Here is a 23,930-nt window from a genome sequence, read left to right on the forward strand (position 1 = left end):
TGCTGTTTCTCAATTGCCAATGAGCAGCTCTGTCGTTTCAAAAGAAGATGGCAGTAGCTAAGCACGCTTGGGAGTTTGTCCGAGGCGTTTGAATTATACTATTGATACACAACCCAGTATCAACACAAGGAGAGTGCCGTTAGCGCAGGTAGAAAGAAAGTGACTCAATGAAAAAAAAAAACGAAAAAGAAAAATGTGCTTGTACTTTTACGTCACAGAAGTCAATCCGGAGAAAATTGTGGCCTGACCCGTGAATAGTTAAAGTGAATCCGTGGACGACAGCGATAGAGAAACATTGTTATTATGAAAGAGAAATTGACTCTGACGGTGTCAGTTCAACACATGTCATCAAATTATATATAAGCTAGTCACAGTCCTAAAGCTTCAGTGTTGAGACAAGTCGTAGAGCTGTAGTGTACCTAATTGGATTATAAGTTGGGAAGTGTTCAGAGTCAGTTAGAATGTCGTACAATTGATGGATGAAGCATGATTTGTTCATTTACACACGTTGTATTCATGATTGTGTAGACCTGGACACTTAGTCCATGGTTTTTATTCCCTAAATGGATTCCACTCTCGAATATTCCTCATAAGATTTGAATCAGTAATGCAATGATGACTAAACCCCATTCATAGGGTTTTAAAGTAAATTATCTACTTCATATCACCATCTCTTTCTGCTGTTGCTCAGTATGGCTTTAGGAAAATCGTTGAAGAGCTTAGGTTCTCTTAGGATAACGTCTATGCAATAGCTTGGGGAATCGATCCCACAGCCTTGCTGAAGAGCTTTTTTTGTTAATTGAGAAGCCCTTAGCGACCCTTGAAGAAAGAATATGACAGCAAGTAGCGGAGCTCGGTCTTTAGATCAAACTTCTACTTGGGCAGTGGCAATTGTCGGCTTCGTCTTTGTTGTTATTTCTATAATTATTGAAGAAAGCATCAATGGCATTGGAAAGGTATGCTTTTACTTCCATTCTGCAACCATAATTTTAGTAATATCTTCATTTCTGCACCTTAATTTGGTGCTTGGGTGATCAATCAATGACCTTGACCCAGTTTGGCCATACATTTAGAAGCATCTTCAGTTCAAGACCTTAATTTGGCACCTATTAGACATATCAATACCCTGGTTCAACCCAGTCAGTAACCAAAAGAAAATCAATGCCCTGGTTCTCTTTTCGATTCCTTTAAGAGGCACATACCTGCTTACCATACTAACCCAAGACAATGGACAAACGACATGAAAGGGAAAAAGGCCTCTTAGAGCTTCCTAATCAGATTTGCAACAGGCATATCCTCCATGCAGTCCAGGTTAAAGGCCACAAAGCATGTAGAATAATTGATTTTACTCTTCGGCCCTATCTGTCACCCTTTTCAAGTGACTCTATTTGATTTTTTGGAACGGATTTGTAAAGTGACCTAGATCACTAGGATTGTTACGAACATAATCTTAAATGATGCAACAAACAATTGGAAACTTCTCAGGATTAAATCTTTTGAGTGCCTGTCCAAAGACAACTCGCTAGAGTAACCTACAACGTGCAAGGAAATCTGAGGAGGACTGGAAACTTTCACCATACTTTTCATAAGAGCCCAACAGAACTACTTTTCGAAAATGATAACCGGGATAACCGGATTCAATGTTCTTGTACACGATATTTTTAATGAGAACTGTTTTAATCTACTACCTCCTACTTTTCTCCATGAAAGTGTTTCCTAAGAGGACCAAGAAAAATGAAAATATAACAACAAAAAATTTACAAAGAGCACTTTACACCTCATTGTAACGTTCCTTTTTCTAATCTCCAAGTTTTGTAATGTAATTAAAGAATGATAATGTTGGAGAGCCAGCATGGATATATAGCCAAGACTGTCAGATGTAAATATTTTGATTTAATTATAAACTACTAAAGCTGAAGAAGGACAAGCCTCTATAGATCCTAATGTCTGAAAGGATAGCTTGCTTAGGAAGCCTGTAAGGGAGATTGGGAAGTTTCCTATCTTTCCTAAATTTAATGCTTTGACCCCTGATGTTCTTGTTGAACTACCAACTGCTTAAGTAGTTACAAGAGCATGGTCTACGTATCTCACAGCAGAGTCCTTGTTGACTTCGCAGCCCAAGAAAGGGACACTGGACCTCTCTCGTGTAAAGCAACACTCGTGGGGAGAAAATATGTCAATTTCTGAGTTAGTCATTCTGAATAGAGTTTGGAGTATGGTAGCGATTGGAGACAGAAATAGAAAAGAGACCCACACTGTGTGTGAACCCAAAGCCCTTGTGAACCTGAGACTTGTGACCCTGTAAACTTGTGATTAGAAAATGGACTGCAGAATCCAAGCTTGAAGCGTGTTAGCTGAGGAAACCAGAGAGAGAGCCCTTCGTTTGAGTCGGGTAGACCGAGAAGAACTCTGCTATTTTAGTTGTGTTTGTGCATGTGAAGCTCTAGAAAGAGGGAGGATTGCAGAGGGAACTGTACGAAGCAGCGAAGGAGTCTCCCTTTGTGCTGTGTCAGCCCTCAGTGGCCATATTTTGCTATGTATTCAACCCAGACTCAGTGCTTGAGAAGTGGCATCCTTGTTTCTAGCTGAAGGAGATTGACCTTCATCCTCTATCCCCTAAATTGACCCCTTGGGTGTAATACCCTAAGTGAACCATCCTTTAGACATCAGATTTGAGTGGGGAGTGGCTAGCTGCAAGAAATTTGCAGTGTAGCAGTGCCTACGGTTGGGTGGAGAGTGGCAATCTCTTTTTTAGTTTCCAACATTTTTAAGAGGAACATATAAGTGAACCATCCTTTAGACATCGGATTTGAGTGGGGAGTGGCTAGCTGCAAGAAATTTGCAGTGTAGCAGTGCCTACGGTTGGGTGGAGAGTGGTAATCCCTTCTTTAGTTTCCAACATTTTTAAGAGGAACATATAAGTATATTTCTTCCTTGTATATGAACTCTAAATGTTGTTCAATATTTCATGTTTAATTATTATGTTGGATTCACTATGTATGCGTGCATTGGTAGGTTGTAATGAATATGCATGAACAATGTGCTAAGCAATTAACATGGTTTGCTTGATTGTTGAAATGCATTCTTGTATGAATATAAAATGTTGTGTGGAATGGGAGCCCTTAATCTATGTTAAATAAGAATGATCTGAGTTGTATATTCGGGATTTAAGAGTTTAGCCTTAGCAGTGTTGATTGTGCAATGTTTATTGCCTGTTGTATTCATTTATGAATCTTTGTGATGTATGGTGTGTTTTCAAAAGGGACAACACTACTAGATTCGTGTTCTTGGTTATTGTTGAGCTTTTGGTTAAGTCGTTCATTGTGAGTTTGAATCAACAAGCTTAGGCTGCCCTGGACAGGCTAGAGGAGCCCTATGTTTGATGTGAGCATTTGAAGGTCCTGTTAAGGATGGGATCCAAAAGCAAGAGAAAAAGCCTTGATAAGAAGGAGAGATTCAAGAAGACAATGTCTTCTGGAAGAGTTCTCCAAAGAACTCTTGAACTAGTGGAAAGCCTAAGGATGAAGAGATTAAGTGGCCAAGGAATTTGAGGCTTGAGCCTTGTTTTTGCCAAGAACGAATTTTGGGGTTTGACCCCTATGCTTTAAGTTATCAAGAGAATTTGGGGGTTGAGTCCCTTAGCGTAGAACCATTTGGAAAATTTGGGGATAAATTTCCCCATTGTTTGGCGGAGTATCGAAAAAGTTGGATTTTGGCTAGCCTAGCCTTAGTCCTAGTCACATGGCCCAATGTTTAGATGCCCATTGTATTCATTTATGAATCTTTGTGATGTATGGTGTGTTTTCAAAAGGGACAACACTACTAGATTCGTGTTCTTGGTTATTGTTGAGCTTTTGGTTAAGTCGTTCATTGTGAGTTTGAATCAACAAGCTTAGGCTGCCCTGGACAGACTAGAGGAGCCCTATGTTTGATGTGAGCATTTGAAGGTCTTGTTCAGGATGGGATCCAAAAGCAAGAGAAAAAGCCCTAATGAGAAGAAGAGATTCAAGAAGACAATGCCTTCCTAGAACATCTGATGTTCAGTGTGGAGGGGTTCTCCAAAGAATTCTTGAACTAGTGGAAAGCCTAAGGATGAAGAGATTAAGTGGCCAAGGAATTTGAGGCTCGAGCCTTATTTTTGCCAAGAACGAATTTCGGGGTTTGATCCCTATGCTTCAAGTTATCAAGAGAATTTGGGGGTTGAGTCCCTTAGTGTAGAACCATTTGGAAAATTTGGGGATAAATTTCCCCTTTGTTTGGCGGAGTATCGAAAAGTTGGAGTTTGGCCAGCCTAGCCTTAGCCCTAGTCACATGGCTCGATAGGAGTTAGGACCAAGAGCTAATCGAAACAAGGCCATTGGGCTATCGACATATCGGGCCTAAGAAGGTTGAGCATTGCACATTATAGGGAAAATCCCAGTATAGTGCAACGTTGGTAGATGGATTGTCAGTGAATGGCATTAGTTTTGTTAACTGGGTGCGTAATGTAACAACACTGGTGTTGATTTGTGGTAGCATTAGATGTGCTCTAGGCTTCAAAATTTGCAGGAAGGCTTAGACACATGCATTTTCCAATACCCAGAAATTGTTTTGGGAAATTTCACCCGGAAACAGTTTTATTAAAATAATTAATTATTTTTAATGGGACCCTAAGTCTAAACTTAAGAAATTAAAATAATTAATGGATATTAATCTAAACTATGGGTGGAACTTCTAGACGAAGGCAGAGATCGAGTCAAATGATCCTAACCATTGATTAGAATCTAATCTAGGCCGTTGATTGATCAAAGAGAGGATTATAAGAGAAGACCTGATGGGCACTTGGAGAACACACTAGAGGCAGATTCTCAGTTGCCCGAGTAAGATTGATTTTCCCATTGGTTGAAGTTCGGAAAGAGAAAATCGAATCAGAGGGAGAGTTGCAGGTGGAAGAGAGAGTGAGGATGATTTGCATCAGTCAGGAGTGCAAAGGAAGAAGACGCAGAGCAGAGGGAGGACAACGCAGATGCTATGATGTAGGCAGAGACAGTGCAGGGGCAGCTTGACGCTAGAACTGCGTGAGTTAGTCTGACGCTAGAATTGCGTGGGAAAGTTTGATGCTGGGACACAGTGAGACGCAGAGGGAAGAAGAGGACTTCTCCTGGATCAGAAACTTGTCAGGAAACATCTGTAAATTTTTTCACAGAGAATCCTATTCTATTCTGTTGATTGTAAATTGTACATGAGATTTTTGCTGAAGAATAATAAAGAAACCCTCATCCGCTGCACCGGTTTTCCCGCATTGGGTTTTTTCGGGGATGATTGTCCAAAAATAACTATGTCATTATGATTGTATTTGTGTCGGTATTTTTCTTTACATTTACTTTCCGCAGTATTTTATTTGTGTGGACCGCAGTGTATGTATTTCAGTATTTGCTGTAGAAAATTGCAAATAACTTGTTCATGTAACTTAAAAAGTAGGAGAATATTATCAGTTTGCTGCAGTAAGAATCGTGTAATCGATTTTTCACATGGTATCGGAGCTAAAGGGAAGCAAAAGAAAGAAGCCAGAGGACCCAATGTTGAAAGGAGAAGGGAATTCGAAATTGATACCCTTATCCTTAATTCAATTTTACTTCAATTTCTTTATTAGCCCAATATCAATAGTTTAGCAATCACATCAACATGACAGTAAAATGTAGATAGAACATAAGCATAAATAGTAGAAGACAAGCCAAGTCACGAGGACGCAAGATGTGGCACCAGCCAAGGACAAACCCCAATGTGGGGAAACCATTGATCAATTCTTCTTATAGTCTTCAATAGTTCAGCAGAGAAAGATAGTACAATTCACAAATCTGATAATTTATAACAACAGCAAAAGAGCCCTAACCAGAAAAGTCAATGCTGGTCAACAAGGCAGATTTGACCCTCAACAATTCGGTCAACTTCGACCTCCAAACAGCAAGATGAATCAGCCCTCAAAACAGTCCGAAATTAGCTCAGTCAAAATCTGGTCAAACAGTCAATAGATTGCCCTCGCTGTAGTCAATGCTGGTCAAAGTCAACGGGTTGCCTCGATTTCTATGCCCAGAAATGTGGCCTGTTGGGACAGAATTTCTCCACCAAAATTGCAGTCAAAGAGGTCAACGCTGCTGGTCAACGCTTGGTCAAACTGTCCCTGAAATTCGGTCAACGCAGTCAATGCCCAAAACAAAAAATTCGTCCTTTTTTCCTTTGCACGCGTGGAGAGAGATGCTACCTAGAATGCATACCCAATCAATGAGGAGAGAGAGAGATGTGTGAAGATGAGTGTGTCCAAATGAGGCTAAGTCATCTTCTATTTCTATGCAACGTTGAGGATGAATAGACATGACTGCTGGGCTTCTGAGCCTACATAAATTTGCTAGTCGACCTTGACAATTTGTCCATAATCAAAATAAATTCATAACTTCATTTGTACATGTCAGAATCGGATGATCTCTAGATTAATCCTACACCTCTTAGAGAGAGGAATCCAAGAAAAATATCATCTATCATAAATAAGATGACCCATGTGGAGTTTGGCCCTAGTTGCCAATTTTCACATGCATCAACCTCCGGGGCATTGTTCCAGGCTTGACCCAAGGTGTGAACAAGGGGAGGGGGAGGCTAACTCCTTGTGGACCAAATGGACAAATGTGGACATGGATGGGAAATATTGTTAATGGGGTCATAATGAGCGAAGGGGGGCGATGTATATGGTGCTGGGATGCGGGGCCACGCAACCAAAATCGAAGTTTCCCATGTAGTGCCACCCCTAAAGCAAGAGAACTTAGCTTTTATTAAACATAGGCAAGAGACGACCAAGTTCGGGACTTCCACCTACCACCCGACCATAGACATGGTTGAACCAAATCTTTCTTTCAGCTAGTCAGCCTTGTGTTGAGTCCCAAACCTGCATCTTCCCTATATACCTTTTCAGCGTTCTTTTCCATTTACTTGATCCACCAAGCTGTCAAATCATTGCATATTAGTCTAAAAAGAGCTTATGAAATGGTTTCCTAACTATGTTTATGGTTGTTGTTTGATTTAGATTTTTGTTCAATCAGCTGCGGAAACTTGTCACTTTCCGCAGCCAGCTCAAGTTTCCGCAACCATTTTGTTAAAGACTATGTTACAGGTGTCCAATGGAGAATCCGGCCACATGGGCAAGCTGCAAATGACATGTACATGGAGCGTGTCCCCTCAGTTCAGTCGAATCACTCAAAAACAGCCATGGTCAAAGACAGTCAAAGGAGGGGTCAAACCAAGAGTTTTGCGGTGGCACGGCTCTGTTTTGCCCACGTGAAGTTTTGCGTGGCAAGATCCTCAATTTCCGGAGGTGTGCCAACACTTGTGGATCAATCTGTGAACTGAATCGAGCAGCCACCACTCCATGGATTTATCTGTCATAATTACCATACCGCTAGATCTCAGGCCGTGGAGATTTACGTGTCTATTTGGCAGCGTAGAATCTAGGAATTAGTTATAGCATTTTCACTTATAAATAACGCGTTATCAAACACTTGACAGTTAGATTTTTATGTAATCTTGACTGTGTTTTCCGAGCCCACTGTACTGTGCTCTATTTCTATGTTTTTACTGCACTAATATATGAGAAGACAGCATTCTTGAATTCGATTTGTGACTGAGTATTGAGTGGTCGAGGTTGCAGAGGGCCCCTGTACACCAAGGCTCTGTATCTACTGTATAATTTCTCGCCTTCTTTCATTATGTTACTGCTTTTATAATTAGTTGCTTGTACATACTTCCTGATATTTATAATAACTGCTGTTTATCTTTTCTTTTATGCTTTCTCATGGTTGCTAGCTGATCAGTCTTTGTCTTTCAGGTTCTTGTAGGCAGCCCGGGCAAATTACATAGTTTTAATGACTACTGACATGAGATCATCTTGTCCTTTCTGCTGATTCATTTACTGAGTTTTAATTCCAGCATTGTCATTTCTTTCAGTTTTGCTTTGCTTATTTACTTTTCTGCCACTTAGATATCATATTACTCATCTGTTTATGATTTCCTTCCTATAGCCAAGCGACTCAATTAGTGAGGAATCAGAATATTATTTGATGTAGTATGATTTAATTTGCTTTCCTGCAAGTTAGTGATTAAATTACTTATGTCATTTTCAAGAATTGAAATATGAATGAGTAGTTAAATCTTAGTTTCCTTTTATGCAATTTGATTTCCTGCAATTTAGATATCATATTACTCAGCTTGTTTATGATTACTTCCTATAACCGGAGCGAGTCGAAAGGTGAAGGGTCAGAATGTGGGTTGAAGTAGTGTGATTTAGTTTGCTTTCTTTCAGTCTTTGAGTTGCTTTAAGTTCAGTTTTTATTTTCTTTTCATACAGCAGTAAGGATACTGGGCCATTGTCACTAGTTCACTGTTTTGGTACATTTATTTCCTTTTGAGAATTGATTTCATCACAGTCAATTTGAAACCTTCTTTTTGAGAACTTTAAAGTTTGGAAAATCATTGTAGAAATCACCATTACCATCTATACTTGAATCATTGTAGAAATCACCATTACCATCCATATTTGACTTTCAATTTCGCCATCTCACACTAGGGAATCCACAAAAGATAAACCCAAAAACAAACCAAAAAATCAAAAATGACAAAGAACTAAGAAATCGGTTATCAGCAGTTTACGACTCCCGGATTGACATTTTAAATAGCAATTTAGGACACACTAAATTGACCAAACATTTTGGCGCCGTTGCCGGGGAAGTGAAACTAGGTAGCCAATTTCTTAGAAAAAAAAAACAAGAAAATTTCAAGGAAGGAAAAATTGATAACTTCTCAAAGTATGCTCTCCTCTTGCACCTAGTGTGATCTGGAGGATCAGAAAAGATAAAGTTATTGGTTTAATAATTTCTTGAGTATGCTCTCTTCTTGCACCTAGAGTGACCTGGAAGATCAGAAAGAGAATTATTAGCCCGACTTGAAGAAAAATAAAAAAAATGACATGCATAGAGCAAGAGATTCTAGGGGAAGGTTTTTAGCTAGGGCCAAGAGAAAGGAATAGAGAGCCTGGAAGCCCAGACTTGAAGAAAAATAAAAAAAATGACATGCATAGAGCAAGAGATTCTAGGGGAAGGTTTTTAGCTAGGGCCAAGAGTTCAATTTTTACAACTCCATCTACTTCAAGGAATAGACAAGAGACACCTCCATCATCTCCAACTCACACTCCTAGCCTTAGGATTCCTGGAATTCAAGAGGCAGTAGTTGAATTAGGAGACTCTCCCACACCATCCATCGAATCTGAATTAGGAAAAGATCCTTTCTTTCCTTCTACAGGGAGACACATTGTAGTTGAAGAAGTAGAATCACTTGAAGAATAAGAGGGAGAAATTCCTCCTCGTTCGCCATTAGTAGAGGAACCAGAGGACTCTGAAGTCTCTGAGGAAACTATCATGACAGAGGAAGTAGTAAACGGATTTGGTAGAGGTAGAGGTAGAGGAGGAGGAGGAGGAAACAATGGAGGAGGTAGAGGTAACAATGGGGGAAATAGGGATGGAGATAACTCATTCGGATTTCCTATAGTCGATGAGGATTCTCGAGCAACAATGAAAAACATCTCACCATCTGTCCTCCCAAACTTTCATGGGTTAAGAAATGAGGATCCTGAAACATTTCTATTTGAGTTTGAAGTCGTGTGTCGAACTTATGATTATCTGGAAGACTCTCAAAAACTCAAATTGTTTCCTTCAACATTGAAAGGAGCTGCTTTGAAATGGTTCATGGGATTAGTCACTCAATCCATTAGGACTTGGAATGATATGAAACAAACATTTTTGGATAGATACCTGGACTATTGTATGCCCACCAATCATAAGGATGAGGTATTCAAAATGGTGCAAAGAGAAGATGAAAACTTAGAGGATTTACTTGAAAAATTTCAATACAACTTGAAAAGAGCAAAGATGAATAACTTAGATGAGGAAACCTTGAAAGCCCTTCTATTAAAAGCCATTAGAGATGAATGGATAGATATTTTGAACATGATGGGAAAAGGAGATATATCTCAACTTCCACTTCATGATATAGCAGAGTTGTGTCCATCTCTCAAGGGGAAATCTAAAACCGGAAAAGGGCCTAGAGATCCTTCTCTCATTAAGCAAACAAATCTGCAACTGGATCAGTAAGTAGGGCTGAGATTGGCAACATGCTTGATGAATTCAAAACTGATATCTTAGGGAGTCTTAGTGAGCAACTAGACACCCTTAAAATACAAAACAAGCAGAAAGCAGAAGCTGAAGCTCTGGCCATCTTTTGCCCAAAATGTAGAAAGAAACATGCTCTAAGGGAATGTCCCTTGGATGCAAAAGTTGTAGAAACATGTGTGATTTGTTCAGAAAACCATGAGACCAAGGATTGTCCTTCAATTCCTGGGCTCAAAGCTGTCTTTCAAGAAGATCCAAATTCAATTGAGTCTCTCTGTTTTGTTGCAAGGAGACCTTGGCAGGGGCAACAAAATCAAGGGTTTAACAACTCTATGAACTTTCAACCCCCACCAAATTGGAATCCTTGGCAACAACCTTGGTCCCAACCTCAAAATCCTTTTCAATCATGGGTACAAAGTATGCAAAATCCTTATGGGAGATTTGCTCAATTTTATCAATATCTTCCATCTTTTCAAAATCAACAAGCTCCACAACTTCCAAATCAAAATCCACAACTATCATTGCCATTTCCACAACAACAACAACCTTCTCAACAGAATCCAAATTCTCAACTCTTGCTTCCATTCCAACAGAAGACAAATCAATTACCTTCCCAGCCATTGCCGAACCCCAACAATAAAAACCTTCAAAATGCTTACATGGTAGAAGGACAACAATTTCCTACCTATATGATTGTTCCTCTCAATGATGTACAACTCAGATCTGGTAGAGTTTTAGATAAGCCTTCTATAGATGCTCAAAAGCAAAGCATTTCTGAGGAAGATTCTCTTGAAGCCAATAAAGGTTCTGAAGCATCTTTTCAAAACCCAAGCACTCAAAAAGAAAAAGAAAAAGAGTCAACCCCCACAACTCCTATAGTTGAGCAACCTGCATCTTCATCCACACCTCCTTTTCCTGAAAGATTACAAATTGACAAAGGGGTGGAAAAACAAATCTTGTTGCCTGACTATGATTTTCTAGATGAATTAAAGAATGTCTGTATCAAGATTCCCTTGTTACAAGCCATTAGAGAGATTCCTATTCTAGCAAAAACAATAAAGGAGTTGAGTCTTAAAAGACCAGGAAGGAAACCGAGAGATACAAGAAGAATCCACCTGGTAGGAAAAATTGCAGATATCATGATGGGAAAAATTACTATGCAGAAGTATGTAGATCTCGGTAGTCCAATTGTCAAAACACATATCAATGGGGTAGAAATACCAAATACTTTGATTGATTTAGGGGCTGCTATCAACATTATGAGTAGACAGACTATGGAACAGCTAAAACTTCCTAATCTTCTTTTTACACCTACTTTACTGCAACTTGCAGATCGATTAATTATCAAACCAGATGGTGTATTAGAAGACATTTCGGTCTCCTTAGACTCTTGGGAATATCCAATAGATTTTATGATTTTAACTCCCAAGAGTAATTTAGGAGGACACCCTCTCATCTTAGGAAGACCTTGGCTAGCCACAGCTGATGCTTTTATCAGTTGTAGGTCTGGGGATATGTATATTTCTGATGGTAATTCGACAAAGAAATTCAATCTGTATCCTCCAGCAAAAGCAATTACAGAAATAGGAGATAATGAGTGGGTTGATGATGAGGATACTATACAACCTGTCTTTACCATTTCTGAAATCAGTGAAGATAGTCAAATTCTGAACACATTAGAAAACTTTGAAACATTTTCAGAATATGACCACACACAATTTCAGTTAGATTCTGACATTGAGTATCTATCATCTAGACAAATGTCTCTTTTCTCTATGGAAGAGTTTGGTAGTTCCGCCATTGAGATCTTTCCAGGTAAAACATTGAATATCAACAAAAACTTGGAAAAATCACAACAGGGAGAGCTAACCAAAATCTTGCAAAAACATTCTACTGCATTTGCATGGGAGTATACCGATATGAAAGGTATTGACCCTAAGACTTGCATTCATCACATCTATATCGAGGAAAATAGTAGACCAATCAGACAACCTCAGAGAAGGATGAATCCAAACCTTAGGGAGATAGTGAAAGAAGAGCTCCAAAAACTACTCAATGTAAGCTTCATTTATCCAATTTCAGATAGCCGATGGGTTTCTCCTTTGGTTATAGTACCTAAAAAGAATGGTAAATGGAGGGTATGCATTGATTACAAGGAATTGAACAAAGCAACTTTGAATGATCACTTTACTTTACCCTTTATCGATCAGGGATTAGATACTTTAGCAGGCAAAAAGTATTTTTCATTTTTGGATGGTTTTAGTGGCTATAATCAAATTCAGGTAGCACCTGAAGATCAAGATAAGACCACATTTACCTGTCCATGGGGAACTTTTGCTTACCGAGTACTTCCTTTTAGATTATGTAATGCACCCGCAACATTTCAAAGGGCAGTACTAGGAATATTTTCTGATCTAATCGATGATTGTGTAGAGGTTTATATGGATGATTTTACAGTTTATGGTAATTCATTTGAAGAGGCATTAGAGAATTTGGAAAAAGTCCTTATAAGGTGTAAAGAAACAAACCTTTCATTGAGTCATGAAAAATGCTTTATGATGTTTACTGAAGGTATTGTTTTGGGACATCATATTTCGGGGGATGGGATTAAAGTTGATAGATCAAAAGTTGAAGTCATCTCCAAGTTGCCTATTCCAAATTGTCAGAAAGATGTTAGAAGTTTTCTTGGATTTACTGGATACTATAGAAGATTTATCGAAAACTTCACCAAAATAGCATCTCCACTCTTCAAATTACTTACAAAAGACTGTGAATTCAAATGGGATCCTGATTGTCAATCTGCATTTGAAACTTTGAAAACAAGAATATCTGAAGCACCCATTTTGAGAGGGCCAAATTGGAAACTTCCTTTCCATATTTCTATAGATGCTTCAGATACAGCTCTAGGAGCTGTGTTGGGTCAAAAGGATTTAGTTCCTTATGCCATTTACTACACCAGTAAAAATTTGACTCCCACCGAGTTAAACTATACTGTGACTGAAAAAGAGTTCTTAGCTGTTGTTCATGCAATCAATAAGTTTAGACATTATATAATAGGCTATGAAACTTTTGTCCATACTGATCATTCTGCAATTAGATATCTAATGAATAAACCTGTTACTAATGGCAGAGTTACAAGATGGCTCTTACTTTTACAAGAATTCAATATTACTGTGTTGGATAGACCAGGGAAACAAAATACAGTAGCTGATTTTTTGTTTAGAATCCAAAATACTAACAAGATTCTCCTGTAGAGGATAAGTTTCCAGATGAATATTTATTTGCAGTAACTACTAAGACTCCTTGGTATGCAGATATTGCTAACTATTTGGTTACAGGGAAGCTACCTCCACATTTATTTCCTAGTGAGAAAAAAAGAATTATTCAGGAGAGTTCGAATTATTCATGGATTTCTAATGAATTGTTTAAAACAGGGCTAGATTGTGTGATCAGAAGATGTGTTCGGGAAGATGAAATGCCTGACATCCTCAAGGCATGTCATGATGAACCATGCGGTGGACACTTTGCTGACAAAAGGATGGCTTATAAAATCCTTTCTTTAGGATATTATTGGCCTTCCCTCTTCAAAGATACAAAACAATATGTCAGAAGGTGTGACAGCTGCCAAAGAGTTGGGAGACTGACTCTTTCAAATGAAATGCCATTACAACCACAGGTACTCATCGAACCCTTTGAAAAATGGGCTTTAGATTTCATTGGACCCATTAATCCACCATCTAAACAGAAGAAGTATATATTGGTATGCATTGATTATGTCACTAAATGGGTAGAAGCCAAAGCATTGCTTCTGCCACTGAAAATTTAGTTGTTCATTTTCTTTATGAGGATATTTTTACTCGTTTTGGTGTCCCAAGAGAAATTGTGACAGATCAGGGAAGTCAATTTACATCTAACTTGATGGAGAAGCTGATGGAAGAATACAAAATCAAGCACAGAAAATCTACTCCTTACCATCCGCAAGCAAATGGCCAAGTGGAGTCTACAAACAAAGTTCTTGAGAGCATCATCACCAAAACTGTCCATCTACACAGAAGAGATTGGGCAGAGAGGCTTCCTGAAGCCTTGTGGGCCTACAGAACTACATGGAGGAACACAACAGGGCATTCTCCCTATGAACTTGTTTATGGGAAAGAAGTCCTGCTCCCCATTGAATTTCAAGTCAAGACTTTCAAGATGGCAGTTCAGTTGGGGATGAATCTATCAGAAGCCCAAAAGCACAGAATGGAGCAGCTGAATGAGCTAGATGAGATCAGACAAGAAGCAATTCTAAGAACTGATCTAGTTCAACATCAAAGAGCTAAGTGGCATGACAGATACATCAAAGAGAAAAAGTTTCAAGAGGGAGATTGGGCACTACTGTTTGATTCCAAGTTTAAAGACTTCAAAGGTAAATTTCAGACTCATTGGCTTGGGCCATATGAGATTGACAAAGTCTTTAGCAATGGAGCGGTAAGAATCAAGACCATTGATGAATTTCAAACTCCTCTCATTGTGAATGGCCACCGATTAAAAATTTATAATAAGCCACTCTCAAAAGAGGAATTTGTCAAAATGTTTCAAGAGAATTCTGCAATAAGGTCGGTGAAGAAGAATCCTTCTTCCCCACCAGCCTAGCCTTTGTTTCTTTTAGTTAAAAAAAAAAAAAAAACTGTATAAGACCGAAAACCAATCACAGATTGGCGGTCCTATACAGAAAATGTAGAGTGAAAATCAGGGACACCTGACACTCTATATTTTCCAAAAAAAAATCTCCTCTCCTTTTTCCATCTTCACTCCACCTCATTTGCCATTCCAGTCCATCTCCATCTCATTTTCATTTCACTTCACTCCGCTTCATTTCACTCCATTTCACTCATTTCATTTCATTTCATCAATAAAAGTCCCTTTCAGGACTATTTTCACTCAGTTAGTTATTATCCAACTATCTTTGTTCAGCTAAGAGGGTGCTGTGTCAGTTTCTGCAGCTGGTAGCAGTTTCCGCAGCCAGAAGCAGTTTCCGCAGCCACCACTCTGTTTTTCAAATTCACAGTCAAAATGTTAGTGCAATAATCATGAAAATGCAGGTGTAATTGAGCATATGCTATGAAGACATGGAGCATCTCCAAGACATCAAGGAAGAGCAGTTGGTTAAAAGCTATGAGCAAGAAATGACAAGGTTTCCAAAGGTATGAGCAAATTTTTTTAATCAAATAGCAATTAAAGTCATGATTATGCATAGTTATCAAACCATAAAAGCTCTACTATGTGCAATGATCGTTAGGATAGCTCCATTACCCACTACCATTCCACGATATTATTCCGCACACCATGCATTCATTTCTTAACGGTCTCATGATTGATTTTCGGGTTTAAACTCATAGTCGACTGCACTTTCATTCACCACCTGTAATCATGAGATGTGACCTATCCCATTACGGCTCCTCTCCACCGCATTTTCCGCAGCCATCCATTAAAACGTGTAACATTTCGTACGCAGTCGTTAATTCAAAATCTCGACTTCACTCCATTCACTTACCATTCTATTAAAACCATCTTCTTCACATACATTCGCATTTCATCTTGTGAACTTATTGCGGCTGCTCATCCTCTGTTCCGCCTGTAATCCCGAAGCACTCTCGTTACCTGCTATCCATCTACCGATTGCAGCCATTGTATTTTGCTATAAACCCTGCAACAGAGCCACCTTCCCTCTGCTAAACCCTCACACGCAATTGAGTTTTCAGTTGAAATTCAAAACAGAGATTACTAAGAGCAGAACCAGAAGGACCGAAATATTTAGAAGGTTACCCTCAAGCAAAAGATTTGCTGAAGAAAGCCAAATGGTTACGCTTCATCCAAAAGTTTAAGGGCTATAATAAAGAGGTAACCAAAGCTTTTGCACGGTCTTTCGATGGCCAAATGGTGGAGATTGGAGACTTGAAGCTCACGGTGACTGAAACAACAGTAGCAGCTGCCACAGGCTTACCCCAGGAAGGTGAGCGATGGTTTAAGAACAAAAGCGTGGACGAACAGGCATGGAGAATTATGCTAAGAAACCCAGGTATGGACACCACTGTGTTTACAAAAGGAATTCCTGTTCATGCATTGAAAGAAGAATGGGCAAGTCTGCTGTTAGTTATCCAAAAATTTATCACTTGCGAAGGACGCTTTGGTTCAATGTACATGTACCATGCTAGACTGTTGATGAATTTCTTAGAGAGTCAAACTCTTAATTTGCCTTATTTCTTACTGTTGAGTTTGAAAAAGATGAGTATCACAGTCCAAAAACACATAGGAAATATAGAACCTCATCTATATCATCATGGACTTGTAAAGATTCTCATTGAGGACCAACTGAAGAAAAACAAAGATACCTGGGAACAATTCTTGATAAGAAACTACTTTCAAGAGCCATCTGAGGCATCTGAAAGTAGTACACCAAAGACACCAAGAAAGAGTAGGAGAAAAGAAAAGAATACCATAGTCCAAGACTCTCCTACTACAGAAACTCAAGAAGTTGGTCAAAAAGAAAAAGAGAACAGAACTAAGGACAAGAAACAGAGAAAAGTGAAAGGCAAAAGAAACATACAAGAAGTCTACCAATCACCTGAGCCATCTATAGAGGAAGATTATCAAACACTGTCGGAGAGATTAGTGCATCTTCAAGAACAGGCTGCTATAGCAAAGAAAAAGGAAAAAGGGAAACAGAGCATACAAGAAGGGAGTACTAGTCCACCATACTTAAGGAGAAGCACCAGGCTTAGAGGAAAGGGGAGTAAAACACAAGTAAAATGGCCCCACTTCATTGACTTGGGTGGGGAAACACCTGAGAAACCTCCAGCTGGCCGTAGTCCACCTCGTCCTCAGCCAAGTATTGAAACTAGTCCTCCACATGTTGATGAAAGCCCTTCTCGGCCAGAGCTAGAAAGCAGTCCTCCTCCTCCACAAGATTTTGAACTCAGTCCAAGAAAGACACCTGAAATAGATCCCAGTCAACAGGAGGTATATGACTACCTTGAATCTTTAGAAAAAACAGCTGCAGGTTCGAGTACCACTCTGCCCCACATGACACCAGATGCCCAAGTTCAATCCTTAAAGCAAGAGGTATTTGAATTAGAGGTTCTAAACAGGCATATCAAGCAAGAAAATGAAGCACTTAAAAAGCAGAGCAAAGTAGATAAAATTATTCATGATAACACTATGCTTCATTTGGGACTATGGCAAAAGAAAAACAAGAAACTAAAGAAAAAGTGCAGAAAATTGAGCAGAGAATTGATCAATCTCAAATTCAGATGTCTAATAAGGAAACCCAGGATGGTGGTAGCACCAACGAAGAAGAAAAGAGGACTAGATGTCCTAGCAGAGGTTTCAGAACATATGGATTAAAAGGGAATGACTACAATTTTGGTTGCATGAGGACATGCAACACCTTCACAGTGGGGGTATGTTGAGTCCCAAACCTGCATCTTCCCTATATACCTTTTCAGCGTTCTTTTCCATTTACTTGATCCACCAAGCTGTCAAATCATTGCATATTAGTCTAAAAAGAGCTTATGAAATGGTTTCCTAATTATGTTTATGACTGCTGTTTGATTTAGATTTTTGTTCAATCAGCTGCGGAAACTTGTCACTTTCCGCAGCCAGCTCAAGTTTCCGCAACCATTTTGTTAAAGACTATGTTACAGGTGTCCAATGGAGAATCCGGCCACATGGGCAAGCTGCAAATGATATGTACATGGAGCGTGTCCCCTCAGTTCAGTCGAATCACTAAAAAACAGCCATGGTCAAAGACGGTCAAAGGGGTCAAACTAAGAGTTTTGTGGTGGCACGGCTCTGTTTTGCCCACGTGAAGTTTTGCGTGGCAAGATCCTCAATTTCCGGAGGTGTGCCAACACCTGTGGATCAATCCGTGAACTGAATCGAGCAGCCACCACTCCATGGATTTATCTGTCATAATTACCATACCGCTAGATCTCAGGCTGTGGAGATTTACGTGTCTGTTTGGCAGCGTAGAATCTAGGAATTAGTTATAGCATTTTCACTTATAAATAACGCGTTATCAAACGCTTGACAGTTAGCTTTTTATGTAATCTTGACTGTGTTTTCCGAGCCCACTGTACTGTGCTCTATTTCTATGTTTTACTGCACTTTAATACGTGAGAAGACAGCATTCTTGAATTCGATTTGTGACTGAGTATTGATTAGCCGAGGTTGCAGAGGGCCCCTGTACACCAAGGCTCTATGTCTACTGTATAATTTCTCGCCTTCTTTCATTATGTTACTGCTTTTATAATTAGTTGCTTGTACATACTTCATGATATTTATACTAACTGTTGTTTATCTTTTCTTTTATGCTTTCTCATGGTTGCTAGCTGATCAGTCTTTGTCTTTCAGGTTCTTGTAGGCAGCCCGGGCAAATTACATAGTTTTAATGACTACTGACATGAGATCATCTTGTCCTTTCTGCTGATTCATTTACTGAGTTTTAATTCCAGCATTGTCATTTCTTTCAGTTTTGCTTTGCTTATTTACTTTTCTGCCACTTAGATATCATATTACTCATCTGTTTATGATTTCCTTCCTATAGCCAAGCGACTCAATTAGTGAGGAATCATAATATTATTTGATGTAGTATGATTTAGTTTGCTTTCCTGCAAGTTAGTGATTAAATTACTTATGTCATTTTCAAGAATTGAAATATGAATGAGTAGTTAAATCTTAGTTTCCTTTTATGCAATTTGATTTCTTGCAATTTAGATATCATATTACTCAGCTTGTTTATGATTACTTATTATAGCCGGAGCGAGTTGAAAGGTGAAGGGTCAGAATGTGGGTTGAAGTAGTGTGATTTAGTTTGCTTTGCTTTCAGTCTTTGAGTTGCTTTGAGTTCAGTTTTTATTTTCTTTTCATACAGCAGTAAGGATACTGGGCCATTGTCACTAGTTCACTATTTTGGTACATTTATTTCCTTTTGAGAATTGATTTCATCACAGTCAGTTTGAAACCTTCTTTTTGAGAACTTTAAAGTTTGGAAAATCATTGTAGAAATCACCATTACCATCCATACTTGAATCATTGTAGAAATCACCATTACCATCCATATTTGACTTTCAATTTCGCCATCTCACACTAGGGAATCCACAGAAAGATAAACCCAAAAACAAACCAAAAACTCAAAAACGACAAAGAACTAAGAAATCGGTTATCTTGCATATACAGTGCACTTCACTTCAGCAGTTTACGACTCCCGGATTGACATTTGAAATAGCAATTTAGGACACACTATATTGACCAAACACCTTGTGCCATATTCCAAGCATGAATGCGGGATCTCATGGATAAACCAATCCAAAAACAGCCAAGGGAATCTAGAGGTTAAACCACCTCCATCCTCACCAAATCGTGATTTCACCAAAACTAGCACCGAGATCACAAACCAAACCGAGCTTGGAATGCCTCTGGACTCCATCACTATCCTTAAGGAATTTTTCGCCTCCTTGTCTCTCAGGCTTTACCGCAATCCACATCGGATCATTAGGCCCTAAACCGAGACACCAGTTTTTGGGCTTTATAACAATCCACACCAGATCACTAGGCCCTAACCCGAGACTCCACCCTCAGGCTTTACTGTGTATCCTGCCAAAACCGGTCAAGGGATTCCTAGGCCTTTGGGAATTTTCCTGAGACCACCCCTGCCCCGGATTCTGAACCATCTGGCAATTCCAAAGCTCAAAACCGAGAAAACAATCCCATCACACCATGGCTATCCAGAAAAAGGCAAGGCAAGGCTGAAAAACCACTGTCATAACCCAACAAAACCATGCCACCGACAACAAGAGAACCATATACCAAGATGCAAAGCCATGCATGTCAAAACCAGCGAGGAAATCACACATGCAATATGTTACCTGCAAGTATTCCTGCTGATGCTGCTTGATCCTGCTCTTCCTTGCTTGCTCTTTGCTTTCCTTACTTTTCCTTGTCCTTCCTTTGCTTGCTTTTCCCTTGCTCCAAAGCTAAGCAAAAGCTTGCCAACTGATCCTCAGAAGCCTTTTTATCAATGAGGCCTCTATGTTCTTCATTTTCCATTATTTTCCTTCATTTTCCTCCTCACATGCAACATGTGACCTTTCTCCTTCTTTCTCTCTTAATTTCCATTATTTTCACAAATAATTGTGCCAAAAAATGCCATTTGCCTTTCCAAAGCCTTTGCCAATTTCTTTAGCCATAATAACCAAAATGAACACCCACACTAGGATGTCTTGCCCACCATTCATCTTGGAATAATTGTCCCTTAATATTGGTCTTATTTTGCCTTTATTAACTTTTATTACATGAACTTTTAACCAGGGGCTGTTATAGACCCCTCCCCCTTGGGGGAACATCATCCTCGGTGTTCAATGACACCTATAACAAGCAAGACCTTTGCAACCGAACATACTATCCATGGAGCTTTATAACTTAGCTCATTGCAGTATTTACAATGACCACTGTTGAAACATGATAAACATATCGTTTATTGGAGCTTTATAACATAGCTCATTACGGTATTTGCAATAAACACATATACACATATGCACATTTGCTAAACCAACAAATAAAAGGATACGATGCCTGCATCAGCAACAAGGGAATCCAGAGGCTTACACCTCCACCCTCAAAAGTAATGCTAGGATTCACTTCCTTCTCAAGAAGTTCAAAATCCACTACCAAAGTCACAATAGCATCCAATGTCCATCGCTACAATCTTGCGCCATTTGTCCTCTCAGCGAACAGTTACTGGCTCATTGTTCCAGGGCTCATTCCCAATTAGCATCTGATTCTATCTAGCTATTCTAATGACCAAAACAAATCCATCCCCAACCTTCCCTTCTTTGCTACACAGTCCCTCGGGCAATCCAGTCACCCCTTTCGTGCAGTCACTCACCTTTCCGGGCGATCCATCCCTTGGCAAGGATTTCTTGCATCAGAAGGTCAAACAACCAAGGCACATACATGCCTCAAAACCATCATACTGTGAAAATTTCTAATCTGAAATTCTATTGCAGCAACTGATTTATTTCACCTACTTATTCTTCACAATAAGTTATTTACGAAATCCCTTCAACAAATATTAAAATAAATTGTACTGCAGTTATCACATAATTACATAGATAAAATACATACACAAGAACCAATCACATCAACATAGTTGTTTTTGGACAATTGTCCCCGGAAAAACCTAATGCAGGAAAACAAGTGTAGCAGATGAGGGTTTTATTAATCTTCAGCAACAATCGCTTTTACAAGGAATGGTTTTACAGAGAAACTGAAAGAAAACACCTGAGACTTTCCCTTGGAAACTTTCTGACACTTTGGAGACCCTTCTCCCACTCCTGCGTCACCTCTGTGTCACTCTGCATGGCTCAGTGTGGCTCTGAGTGGCTCTGCGTCCCTGTGCATCAGCTTGTGTGAGGGCAACATCTCTCCTATGGACTGCGTCTCTCTCTGCGCTCTCTCAATGTCCATGCGTCACCTCCTCCTCAGTCACTGACTGCTGCTGATGCCCTCCTCTTCCTCCACCCTGCAACTCTCCCTCTGAAATCGATCTCCTACTCTGAGAATCGATTTTCCTTGAGATATTGAGTATCTGCCAGTATGTCTCCAAATGATCGTCAAGTCTTCTCTTATACTTTTCCTATTGATGAATCAACAGCGGAGATTAAGTCTCTAATCAACGGCTAAGTTTAAAACAGACTTGATCCTTATCTCTTAGAAGCTTCTCAACCTTATCTTTATTAATACCCATTAATATTTTTATTTTCCTAAGTTTAGACTTTGGAACCTATTAAAAATATTAATTATTTTAATAACTCCTCATCCGGGTTGAATTTCTCAAAATGATTTCTGGGTCTTGGAGATCTCATGTGCCTTAGCTTCTCCTCCAAGTTTCAAGGCTAGAGCACATCCAATGCTACCCAAAATCAACAATCCCTCTTAGCGAGGAATGTGCTCTAGCAATGCTTCACCATAGAAACATCACACTGATCATCCGCATCGGTATTCTGTGTTGATGCTTGGCTTGCTGCCCCACATCCACTGTACTGCTGCTCATGACACTGCCACTGCCACTGCTAAATCTGTATTGCAGCTCCCTCTCAACATGCTGCATCATGCTGCCCATAGCGCTGCCACTGCTAACCGCTGTGCTGCAACTCCCAACACTTACCCATTTCTGCTAATGAAATGGATTCTTCACCATCCTGATCTTCTCCCTGAAATAAACAAACTTTGTTCTTCCTAGAGCCATGGTGAGGATGTCTGCCACCTGTTCTCTGTAGGAGTGTACCTCAACTGTACTGCTCCTCGTTGGACACAGTCTCTAACAAAGTGACACCTGATATCAATGTGCTTCGATCGATCATGAAATATTGGATTCTTAGAGAGCTTGATGCAATTCTGATTATCACACAAAATCCTGGTCGCTTCCATCCTTCTCCTGAATAGATTCACAAGCAATTTCCTAAGCCATATGGCTTTGCGCGAAGCTGTGCTAGCTGCCATATATTCTGCTTCAGCTGAGCTTAGAGCCACAGATTTTTGTTTCCTACTACACCAGGAGGTCATTCCTGATCCAATGTTGAAATAGTACCTAGTTGTACTTTTCCGATCTATTGAACTTCCAACCCAATCGGCGTCAGTGAACTTGCTCAGCCTAATGTCATTGCCTTTGGTGTACAATAGTCCATGCTCGACTATTACTTGTATATAACTGAGAACATGTTTGGCTGTTGCCTAGTGCGCCCTCTTGGGTTCCACCATGAACTAACTAAGGGTGTTGACAACGTAACAAATGTCTGGCCTGGTATTGACCAGATACATCAGGGACCCTATAAGCTGCCTGTACAAGGTGGGATCAACGTCTTTATCTTCTGATGCATCAATCTTCTTCCAGTTGGTCATCATTGGAGTAGCCATAGGTCTATAGTCTTGCATCCTGAATCTCTTCAAGATCTCTGTTGCATATCTCCCTTGTCCAAGGAAGATCTCACCCTTTTGCTGCCAAACTTCTAACCCCAGGAAATAATGCATCTATCCCAAATCCTTCATGTCGAATTATGTGGCTAGGTTCTTCTTGCAGTCTTTGATGAGCCTGGATGATCCTGCTAGGAAAAGATCATCCACATATAACACTAGGATTAGAGGCTCATTCTCTATGACAAGATAGTAGAGATTAGGGTATGCGTCACTCTTGACGAACCCTATCTTCCGCAAGTAGCCATCAATTCGACTGTACCATGCTCTAGGTGCCTGTTGAAGCCCATACAAGGCTTTCTTTAGTATGCATACATGAGATTTCTTCTCATGTGTCTCAAAACCCTATGGCTGTTCAATATATACTTCCTCTTCTATTACCCCATTCAAGAATGTCGTGTTGACATCCATCTGGTGAATCTCCCACCCCATCTGTGCTGCAAGAGATATCATGGCTCTAATAGAAATATACCTGGCTATTGGGTCGAAGGTTTCTTCGTAGTCTATCCCTTCCTTTTGAGCATACTCCTTAGCCACAAACCTGGCTTTGTATTTCTCCACTCTGTCGTCTGCAACATATTTGACTTTGTAGATTCATCTCGAACCTACCACTGACCTGTCTTGAGGCATAGGTACCACTTCCCAGACATCATTGACCATTATAGAATTGTATTCCTCCACCATAGCATCTACCCATACTTGATGCTGAACGGCCTCCTGAAAACTAGA

The 23,930-nt window shown here is 39.7% G+C and overlaps 1 protein-coding gene across 1 annotated transcript in view; it reads left to right on the forward strand.

Annotated features, from left to right (window-relative positions):
- The first annotated feature begins 382 nt into the window (after positions 1–382).
- The window catches only part of LOC149237419 (MLO-like protein 9), a 291,291-nt gene continuing 267,743 nt past the window's right edge, over positions 383–23,930 (forward strand). Inside the window, exon 1 of the mRNA XM_089369266.1 lies at positions 383–956. Coding sequence (XP_089225392.1) covers positions 834–956 — 123 coding nt within the window. The 5' untranslated portion in view covers positions 383–833. The remainder of the gene's footprint in view (positions 957–23,930) is intronic.

Source organism: Pinus tabuliformis, chromosome 8, assembly GCF_031772625.1.
Source record: "Pinus tabuliformis cultivar Carrire ecotype Pingquan chromosome 8, CPIR1, whole genome shotgun sequence".
Taxonomy (NCBI): Eukaryota; Viridiplantae; Streptophyta; class Pinopsida; order Pinales; family Pinaceae; genus Pinus; species Pinus tabuliformis.